The 9792-nt window shown below is 52.9% G+C and overlaps 3 protein-coding genes across 3 annotated transcripts; 1 reads left to right on the top strand and 2 right to left on the bottom strand.

Annotated features, from left to right (window-relative positions):
- Positions 1–391: 391 nt before the first annotated feature.
- Positions 392–1592, bottom strand: UCRPA7_1042 (putative poly + rna export protein; the record flags this gene model as incomplete). The annotated part of the gene is made up of 3 exons (XM_007913630.1): positions 392–749; positions 809–1260; positions 1320–1592. The coding sequence occupies 3 exons, from the start codon at positions 1590–1592 to the stop codon at positions 392–394; spliced, it is 1083 nt and encodes a 360-aa protein (XP_007911821.1).
- Positions 1593–3065: 1473 nt separating this feature from the next.
- On the bottom strand, positions 3066–4486 carry UCRPA7_1041 (hypothetical protein; the record flags this gene model as incomplete). Its single annotated transcript, XM_007913629.1, has 2 exons — positions 3066–3810; positions 3885–4486. The coding sequence occupies 2 exons, from the start codon at positions 4484–4486 to the stop codon at positions 3066–3068; spliced, it is 1347 nt and encodes a 448-aa protein (XP_007911820.1).
- A 1227-nt stretch (positions 4487–5713) lies between these two features.
- UCRPA7_1040 (putative ethanolamine-phosphate cytidylyltransferase protein) lies at positions 5714–7227 on the top strand (the record flags this gene model as incomplete). Its single annotated transcript, XM_007913628.1, has 4 exons — positions 5714–5813; positions 5869–5986; positions 6049–6820; positions 6877–7227. 4 exons carry the CDS (start codon positions 5714–5716, stop codon positions 7225–7227), a joined length of 1341 nt encoding a protein of 446 aa, XP_007911819.1.
- Positions 7228–9792: the final 2565 nt, after the last annotated feature.

Here is a 9792-nt window from a genome sequence, read left to right as displayed (position 1 = left end):
CAAAAGGGTTCTGGGATTGGAATCGGTCCCTACCACCAAAATGACTGCTACTGATACAATTTTCTAATACAATTTTCGCTGTCCGACCTTCGGACAAAACTAAGAATAGCCATACGTCCCGCTTCGTGACCTCCACCCCTCAATGTGCCTTATAGGTGGTTACTACGATGCATGGGTTGGTCAAAATGTCATTGACTGTTTGTTACATATCTAACGCTGGTATCATAAAGTCCATTTTTCCTTCCAGTCAAACAGTTGCCAGTGTCCGTGAATACTACCTAAATACTCCCACATGGCACGCACAATTACGCCCCTCTGCCGATACGAGCCTTCCAATACACTTCATCCTTGAATGCCATGCTCTCAAGGTGCTCCCTCCATGACAGCTCCTTTATCGCTTCTTCACACTAGGGCGCGGCTTGCACTCGTCGGGCTGAACAGGATGCAGCATGACCTTGGTCGGATACTGCTGGTTGTTACCCTGGAATCCCTTCGACCAGTCGTAGCTAACGGCGTAGGCGAAGATGGCTCCGTTCTTGTTGAACGTGGTCGCGGTGATGCTTCCACCGACGTTGGGGTATCCCTTGAGACGGTGCTTGGCATCCTTGTCCCAGAAGTGGAACGTGCCGTCTGAGCCGGCGGTAGAGAAGGTGCCGTGAACCGGGTGGAAGGAGATGTCGTTGACGGCGTAGACATTGGTAACTGTCCCCTGGGGCGGGTCTCGGTGGCATTTGAAGGAGAAGTTGGAACTGTGATTGATTAGCAAAAAGGTCCCTTGGCGGTAGAAGGGGGAAAGTAGTCGACCTACCTCGCATCTGAGTCCTCGACATACTGGATCGCACATCTGCCCTCAATGCTGCCGATAGCGAAGCCCTTTGAGTCAGTGAAGCAACTAGCGACCCTGGTCTGCCACTTAAGGGGACTCTGCAATGTCTTGTAGAATTTCTGCGGCTCTTTCAGGTTGACCACGTTCATGTACCGGTCAGCAGTACCAACCACGAGCAGGTTGTCCCGCACATCCATGGTGTAGACTCGCTCCTGGCACTGCAGGGTCGCCACGGCTGTGCTCTGGCGCATGTCCCAGTACTTCACCGTCTTGTCCCACGATCCTGTCACCACCATCGATGTTCCCGAGGCATCGAAGAATCGCACGCATCGGATCGGCTGGTCGTGGGCGGCAACCTGAACCGTCTGGCCGGTGTTCAAATCGCAGACTTTGGCCTGTTTGTCTGCCGAGGCGGAGACAACTTTGGTTCCATCCTGAGAATTACATTAAAAAAAGGTATCACGGTTGAGAAATCAGCTCAAGTTCTGCTCACCTTGTGATAATCGCAACTGAAAACGGGACCATCGTGGTCGTAGGCATGTCGGCCTTCGGCCTGACCGTTAGGCAGGACCTCGTAGATGCGGACCTTCTTGTCCCATGATGCTACGGCCAGGAAATCCTTCTGGTCCGCCTGGTTGGGGTTGAAGGCGAGATCGGAAATGCTGTCCTCTGGAGAATTCGCAACCTGCACGTCTTGCTTCAGATCGCCAACCGTGTTGGCACCAGCCCCAGCGGACGAAGCTGCGGTGCCGAAGAGACCCGACATGGTAGCAGCGATTCTACCCCGAGATGCTTGTTCTGTCCTCCTCAAAGCAAGAGTGATTTCGCAAGTACAGAGAGTTGCATGGAGGAGAGGTGCGAAGGTTGAAATGTGTTCGTATGAGGCGGCGTTGTGGGCTGCTCCGAAAGAGCTCGAAGCTTGTCGCGGGTTTGGCAGTTGGAAGTTCGCGCACTCTTTCTAAGGTTGAAAGCCACAATGAGCAAAGGTCATGTCGTCCCTGCTGCCTGCGCCACTGGTTGGTTGGTAGATGGGAAGCTGGGGGCTGGAAGAGCCCCACCAAGCCGCTAGCTTGAGCTTGTAAAAAAAACTGCCAAACTCGAAAAGAATATTTACTTTCCTTCTCCTTCTCTCTTTCAACCCCCTCGCCCAACAAATCGCCATCGAAGCCACAAACGGAGAAGCTTCTCCCCTCGGGAGTTGCGTCTCATTTCCAATGCTTCGGGAGAAAGTCCCCGGACAATCCTCCATCTGGAGGAACGCTGAAAAGCGCCGCCATAGAAGCACTGCGGCTGATCTCCGCCGCCTGTCCCTTGCCTGTCTTTAGCCTGCCCTGCCTTGTCGCTACATCTTTCGGTTCTGGCCCGTGGTTCAATCACCTCTTTCCAGGCTCGGGGACCCCATGGACGAAGATATGAGTCCGCGCCCTGGGCCACTTGGGTCAGGTTGCTGCGATCTACGGGTCGCCGTTCGATGACGGGCAGCCGTTCGGCGGTCTGGGCTGGGGACGTCATGACTGGCTGGAGAAGATTTCGTCGAGATTTGATAGGTATGCGATTGCCCGCGCTGGCGTCTTCGGGCCTGGCGCGGGTTACTCGATGGGGCTTATTCTTGGTGCGAGGGGGTTCACACCTCTTACATGGCTTCATGTCACTGGAGGTTGTCGACATTTTTTAACTCTAAGCTTCGTGGGGAGCTCTTGTCGACCATCCTGTGACTGAATGCCTGGTTCGTTCTTGGGGAGAACAGTTCATATGATGAAGATCATTATAGAGTCAAGCACTGAGTGGAGCCTACCTAAAAGGGGGTAAACCACGCTGACGATTAAATAATGCGTTATGGTTTCTGATGAACTTGTTTTTAATTATCTTCCTTGGGCCAAGTGGCCTTGATTCCGAGCGAGCAGCATTGCCATAGAGGTACCCTGATGGGGTGTAGATGACTTCGATCCGAGCTATATGCTCAGTATGTAGAATATATACATCAACTGCTCCGAACATGAAGGCGAGCACGATGAGGTCTCATGGCTCTCGTACACTATCAATCATTCCCATATCATTCGTCGCCTATCAGATGTTTCCGTCCAACGACGCATCTCAATAGGTCAACCCCATAAGTGCTCCAAATAACGCCGACCAGGATATCGTAGAGCAATCAGCCCCAATGCAAACATGCCAAACAAGTGAAAAACACCCGGTATGCCAATGTGCGATTTCAACGATTGTCGCCGGAAAGATAGCTCTACATCAGCCCGCCTAAGACAACCTTGCCAACATTGGCCACCTCGGTCTTGATTCCACTTCGACTCGAGTCCTCGAACTCCTTGACGACTCCCTGGATGATAATCTTGCGGACCTTTGAGTCCGCTTTCGTAAATAACTCCGCGACGGGCCCTGAGCACTCGCGGGGGGTGGGTACGAGGCTCAGTAATTTCGTGTAGCAGTCTATGAGGACGTCACACAGCGTGGCGAACGTCTCGAAGAAGTCCGGGTCGAACGGCAGGCTGGGCGTCAAGAGATGGGTGTACTCCTCGCCCGGTAGCAGATCCGTTTCGCTCGCCGCGAAGTTCATGACGGTCCCCGAGCCCACTGAGGACGAGGCGGCGGCGCTGCTGCCGCCGTTGCTGTCCGTCGGCTCCAGCGGGTACCCGATGTCGTTGGCCGCGCTGCTTCGACGGCCCTTGGAGCCCGGCGCCGTCCTCCGGAACATCTGCGGCAGGCGGGCGCGCGACAGCGAGCTTGAAGCGCCGCCGCTCTCGGAGTGCAGCTGCTGGAAGGAGTCGAACTCGGTCAGCAGCGTGTTGAGACTCCGCAGGAACTCGATGGGCGTAGAGGCGTAGAGGTCGACCACTACGGGGAGAGAGAGCCCGAGGAGGAGGTAGTTGGTGGCGCGGCGGGCAAGCTTGCGTGAGTCGAAATACGGCATGCGCGCCAGGTCTGGCTTGTCGAACAGCAGTGTGTTGAACCAGTAGACGCGGCCTTCGTGCCTGTAGAGTCGGGGTTGTCAGTTTATGTCCAAGGAATGCTATCACATGTCTTTATGTGAAGGGTGAACACTCACGCTTTGCGCAAATAGTCTAACGTTGATATCCTCTTGTTGGCCATCTCTTGTATGTGCTGGTGAACCATGGATGACTCTGTCTGCGTCCCTCCAGCAGCGGAGGGACCAAGGGACGAGGCCGAGTAGCCATTGACGGGCGTCGGGGCCGTGCGACTCAACATCTTGGAGAAGGACTCGGTCGAAGCGGGCGACTGGAGGGCCTCAGTGTCGCGGGACAGCTTCGCGGCCGCGGCGAGGGCAAAGTCCGGCAAGGCAGGCGGGACGGCGTTGTCGGTGATGACGGTGATCCCAGGACGTCCTCCACTCAGGCCGCCGGCGCCAGGGCCAGCATTGGCGGCGATCGAGTTACTCCTGCTCTTCTTGCCCGGGGACGAGAAGGACGACTTGCGGCTGAAGGAGCCCTTGCGGTCCTTGGTGAGCACGTTCCGCTGCGGCGGCTGCTGGTCGGACTGCTGCGCGCCTGGATCGCCCGAGCTGGTTCCTGGCCGCGATCTGCTGTTACTGCTGCTGCTCAGGTTGCTGTTGGAGCTGCCGCCGAAGAAATTCGAGGAAGAGAAGAAAGGAGTGACATTCTGCGTCGGTGTATTGCCCGCCCTCTGCATGGCTGCTGGGGCCAGCGGAGTGGGCTCCCTTTTTACTGCGTGGTAATTCTACCTGTTTAGGGGGGACAGCAGCCAGTCGTTGGCTCTAGCGCATCCCTATTTTGCGCGCCGATGGGTCAGGTCATTCAGGGCTAGAGGGGCGTGTGGTTGATTGGTGCTGATCGCTGGACCCTGTAGCAGTAATCTCTGCTGCAGGCGCACCCAAAGTTGAGGCGTGTTTCTAGCAGTGGAAGATCTGGCTTAAGTTTCAATGATTATTATATAAGAAGTGAAGCAATAACGAGCGGGATGTGATGTGCTGTGATGTCGTGATCGAGAGTCTAGGTGGGAGGGAACAGATAGATAGACAGACAGACAGACAGACAAGAGATAGCTAAGCTGGCCTTACCCGCTTGGCCCCTATATGAGACGCTCTTAATGCCGCCGCAGATTGATCACGGGAGCCGGCTTATACTATCTGTCTGTTAGAGCATCATGGAAATAGTCATTCCCGGCGCGGAAACCACACTTCAGCCGCGAGAGCAAACGCCCAGGCGTTCGGGTCTGACAGTTTCCAGTGCGCTCCATCACCCATGTCAAACCGTAGGCAGGCCAGACAGATCCCCCGTCTCCCAGACTGGGCCATTCTGAAACCCTTTCACTCAGGTCTGTTCGCAAAAGCAATGGGACTGTTTGCTTCCTACCCAGCTACCCTACAGCTAAGCAGACGCTTATGCAAGGGCAAGCAAGAAGGCGCACTCGGTGCAGCCAAACAATCGCACTGATAAGGGGCCTGTGGCTGACCTTGTTGGCTACTTAGATTACTGTTCCTGGACGTTGCGGCTTCGACTTGCTTGACATGTGGGTCCTTCTAGCGCAGCGATTTGCCCTACAACGTCTTCTAGAAGACCCTGTAAACTGGTTGTTGTTTGCGTGGAGGGTGGGGGTTGAGGGGTACCAACAGTCTCTCTCCATCCGAATTTCGGGGCGGTTGGCAATTTGGTTGAGCCTCCAATCACAAGCCAGGCAGTTGAAGCTCGATTCTCAAGTCAAGCTTGTGATAGAGCATCTTGCCACAGATCAATTGTGTCGTCACAAGTCTCCTTTCGGCGGCTCTAGTCACTACAGGTTTTTCATCTCCTATTACACCTCAAACCAGGCCATTCTTGCTGTTGGCAAGCATATCGCATCCCGCCCAGCATTAAGCCGTTCGCACTCAGCGGTGAAGTCCTCTTGGATCATCAAGCTATGTCTACCACAGATCCGGTCAACCCTCCAGGCGAGCCAGCCCCAGAACTACTCGAAGGAAGGATCTGGGTTGATGGGTGCTGGGACTTCTTTCATCACGGTTGGTCACGGACCCCTATCTAATCAAATCTAGATGCTGATCCTTCTTCTACTAGGCCATGCCGGAGCCATGCTTCAAGCCCGCCAACTCGGCACTGAGCTCTATGTCGGTGTGCACTCTGATGAGGCCATTCTTGAGAACAAAGGCCCGACAGTCATGACTTTACAAGAAAGGTAAGAGCACACCTCACCATGGACCAGTTACTAGTTCGTCGTGCTAAAAGGGGTCGCCCCAGGCTATCTGCTGTTGATGCATGCCGCTGGGTGACTGCATCAGTCGCATACGCGCCGTATGTCACACAGCTCGACTGGATCAGCCATTACGGATGCAAATACGTCGTCCATGGAGACGACATCACGTCCGACAGCAGCGGCGAGGACTGCTACCGCTTCGTGAAGCAGGCCGGGCGTTTCAAGGTTGTTAAGCGGACTCCTAGCATATCGACAACAGACCTTGTCGGCCGTATGTTGCTCTGCACGAAGACTCACTTCATCAAATCGCTCAAAAAGAGGCTTGACGGAGAGGAGGGCCATGGGAGTGACTCGGAGCGACAGGCAGAGGGCAAGGCCATGCGAGAGAGGATGGAGCTGTACGCCACAGACGAGACTGCTCTGGCCCCTGGCGCCGATGTATGGTTTTGGTCTGCATCCAAAGAGGCGAAGAGAGACGACTGCTCTGAGGAGCAAGGCTCCTTCAATTCACTATTCAAAGGCCCTGGGCCGAAGCCTGGCCAGCGAGTGGTGTATGTGGACGGCGGCTTCGATCTCTTCTCCAGTGGTCATATCGAATTCCTGCGATTGGCTGTCAAGGCAGAAGAGGAGCTCGCTGAGAAAGAGGGATGGTACTCTCAGCAAGCCAAGGATGAGAGAATAGGAAAAGGCTCAGACTACGGCCCGGTGTTCGTTGTTGCTGGCGTCCACGACGACGAAGTCATCAACCATTGGAAAGGAGTGAACTACCCAATCATGAACATCTTCGAGCGGGGTCTCTGCGTCCTGCAGTGCAGGGTGAGTAGTCGAAATTCGCAGACCCAGCCGCCTCATCACCGCTAACCTTCTCTTAGTACGTAAACGCCGTTGTCTTCGGCGCTCCCTTCACCCCAACTAAGCCATACTTGACCTCGCTGCCTTGGGGGACCCCCGACGCCGTCTATCACGGACCGACATCATTCATGCCGTTGACATACGACCCTTACACGGCTCCTAAAGAGATGAAAATTTACCGAGAAATCGGGGCCCACGACTTTGAAGAGGTCAATGCGGGTACCATTGTGCAACGTATCATGAAAAGCCGTGCAATGTATGAGGAGCGCCAGCGAAAGAAGGGCGAGAAGGCAGACGTGGAAGCAGCTGCTCGCCAGCGAGAAATCCTAGAGGAAGAGCAGAGGCGCAGAGAAGCTGCGAATGCGGCTTGAAGCATTGTGACTTGTCATGACTGACGATGGTGTGGTTTGTTTGAATTTGTTTCGCTCATGGCGCTCAAGGTCTTCAACAACATCTTGCAAATAGGAGTTAAGGAAGGCATAAAAATGATAGATGATAATTCAACACGGCATGTTTCACGGTCTCTGAAAGCTACTCACATACAATATAAATCTATGCGTGTACCCTATCTACGTAGGCATGAATGTCAGCATGGTTGCATTAATTTATCAAACCAAGGATCGACACGTCTATACCTTGCCGAATTTGGACCCAGTAAAATAGCTTGTGACTGTGGTATGTTCAACCGACTTGTCTCACGGTAGTAAATTATCGTGCTACCAAGGCTATATTTAATTCTCGCTGGATTTGAATGTACTCAACATGTTGATGTTATAGAAACACACAAGGTGTCAAGCAAACACACTTGCTTTATTTGCATCTTGTCAGTAAAAGTCAATTCTTTGACAATGCCTGCTGAGTAAAAGCAGTATGGCTGTTGGAGTGGCTGGTTGTTTAAGGAATCTTTCAGTCAGCAGATACTTGACAGCTGGGTGTGTGATGTTGTCTTCTGTGGTTGCAAATACCATGGGTATTGGATCAAGGCTGGTTATTAGGCTACTGGGGTTTGAGATCTCTATTGACATCACATAATTACACGTAATGGATCGAAGCAACCAACTGTGATACTCTAATACTTTGTGGGTCATGGGGTTCGAACTATTGATAGGCTGTAGAGGAATATGAAGTTTCTTCGCGTCGTCCTTGCGTTCTTCTAACATGAGCTAGCCTTCCCAATCTGAGTAATTTGGCTTCCAAGGTCAGAACACTAATTTGTTTGTATTACATAGGCATTTTTCCGTCTGATCGACGACTCAAAATTCAATAATAAACAATGGTTTGACATCGAAACGATTTTCAAAGCGAACATACAAATTACTCCCAAGTTGAGCCATGGCTGCCTGCCAGCTATATCTTCAAGGTCTGTAAGCAGCCACCTCAGGTTGCCCAAAGTCGCCTGCTTCTGCCCGCAGTTGAAGGAGGGAAACGGGATCGAGAATCATCTCCCTCAGCTTCAGGTGCCGTAGAATCGTGCCAGTGCAATAGTAGCGAGCCTCTGGTAGTGGCCATGTTTCGCATGCCACCGCCCTTGACGGATCCAATACCCGCCATGCTTCGATCGTCTTGGAATCCAACAAGTTCGGCTCGTAGCATGTGCTGGCGTACGTGATCGTACTAGTGTCGTGACTTATCGTCTTGTCATAACGGAAGAAATGGTATTTATCCCACAGCTCCATGATCTCAAGCTTCGGCGATCCTGCAGCCATTTTAGCGGCCGCGTTAATAAAATTCCTGATTTTTGCAGGGCCCTGGAAATTTTCAAACCGTTCCTCCGAGGTGAGTGCTAGTGACTTGAGGCGTGGGAATAGAATCTTGGGTTTCCACCCGGATGCCTTGATATGATCGGAAAGCGTCCAAGCGTCAGTGAGAAACGCCACAGAGAGGTGCTCGAGAGTAGGAGCTATAGCTTTGAGCCTCCTCAGGAACTCCATTCGGGAGAATCTTGGTCGCCGTCCATGGAGTCTGATATCAAAGTCTTCAAACACGTGGAAGCGGGTGAGGTTGCATGGCAGACCTGGACGTCGAGGCTGGAAGAGATCACGTAGCTCAATCTTGGAAAACGATCCTGCAATGTCTCCGTATATCAACCCTTCCATGTAAGCATCTGTGCCCCCTGGCCGCCATCTTTCGTGGCGCATTGTCGTCAGGTTTGGCAGGCTTTCGTTGAGCACTTTGTTCAAAGTAGCCGTCGAGAGACAGCGATTATATTGCCGACGAAATTCCAAGCCTGTTATAATGGATACGCGGGGAAGACATGGCACAAGGCTCCTGTTTCTCAGTCGGCGCCCATCTATTTCTCGGAAGTCGAATACCAGAGGTCGCAACAACCGTTGAGCCTGTCGAGCACGATCATGGTCGTCCTGCGGCCTGACAGCACGTCTGCCACGACTGAAGCCGTGGAATTGGTCTTCAAGGTCCCAGCGAGAAATGGCTCTCTCTTTCTTTTTTATGTGGTTGTATTGCTGGCCGTAGTCTGCTAGGTGAGGGTAGTCGTCACCTAGCTGGTAGAAGTCTTGGAACATATGTTGCCCGTCACTTCGCGAGTGAGCACTGAGCTCGAGGGTCAGCCCTTGTGCTGTTGTACTTTTGCAAGCAGTCACTTTGGAGAGGGTAGTGAGGAACTTCCAGAGTGCATTGGTGAAGATGACATTGTTTCCTGCGATTTCTTCTTGTGTTTCCTCAAGTTTGCAAACCATACAGTCGTATTCTTCGAGTTCGATGCGCAGCCAAATATGTTTGATCAAGGGGAAATGTCCCTCATCAATACTACCCTTTCTCCGCCGCCGAGTTCTGCGCCGTTCTATGATATGCTCGAATTCATCCAAGCAGGAAGAGGGTAGAACAAGACTGTGAAATGTTTCCCTTTCAAAGTAAGCCTGCCATTCTCGAGAGACAGCAGCATAGTTTGGTCGATTTTTCGTGGGCTGGCTGCAGTT

The sequence above is a fragment of the Phaeoacremonium minimum genome (assembly GCF_000392275.1).
Source record: "Phaeoacremonium minimum UCRPA7 unplaced genomic scaffold PA7_03_scaffold_47, whole genome shotgun sequence".
NCBI classification, from domain to species: Eukaryota; Fungi; Ascomycota; class Sordariomycetes; order Togniniales; family Togniniaceae; genus Phaeoacremonium; species Phaeoacremonium minimum.
This window is presented reverse-complemented; position numbering and strand designations above follow the sequence as displayed.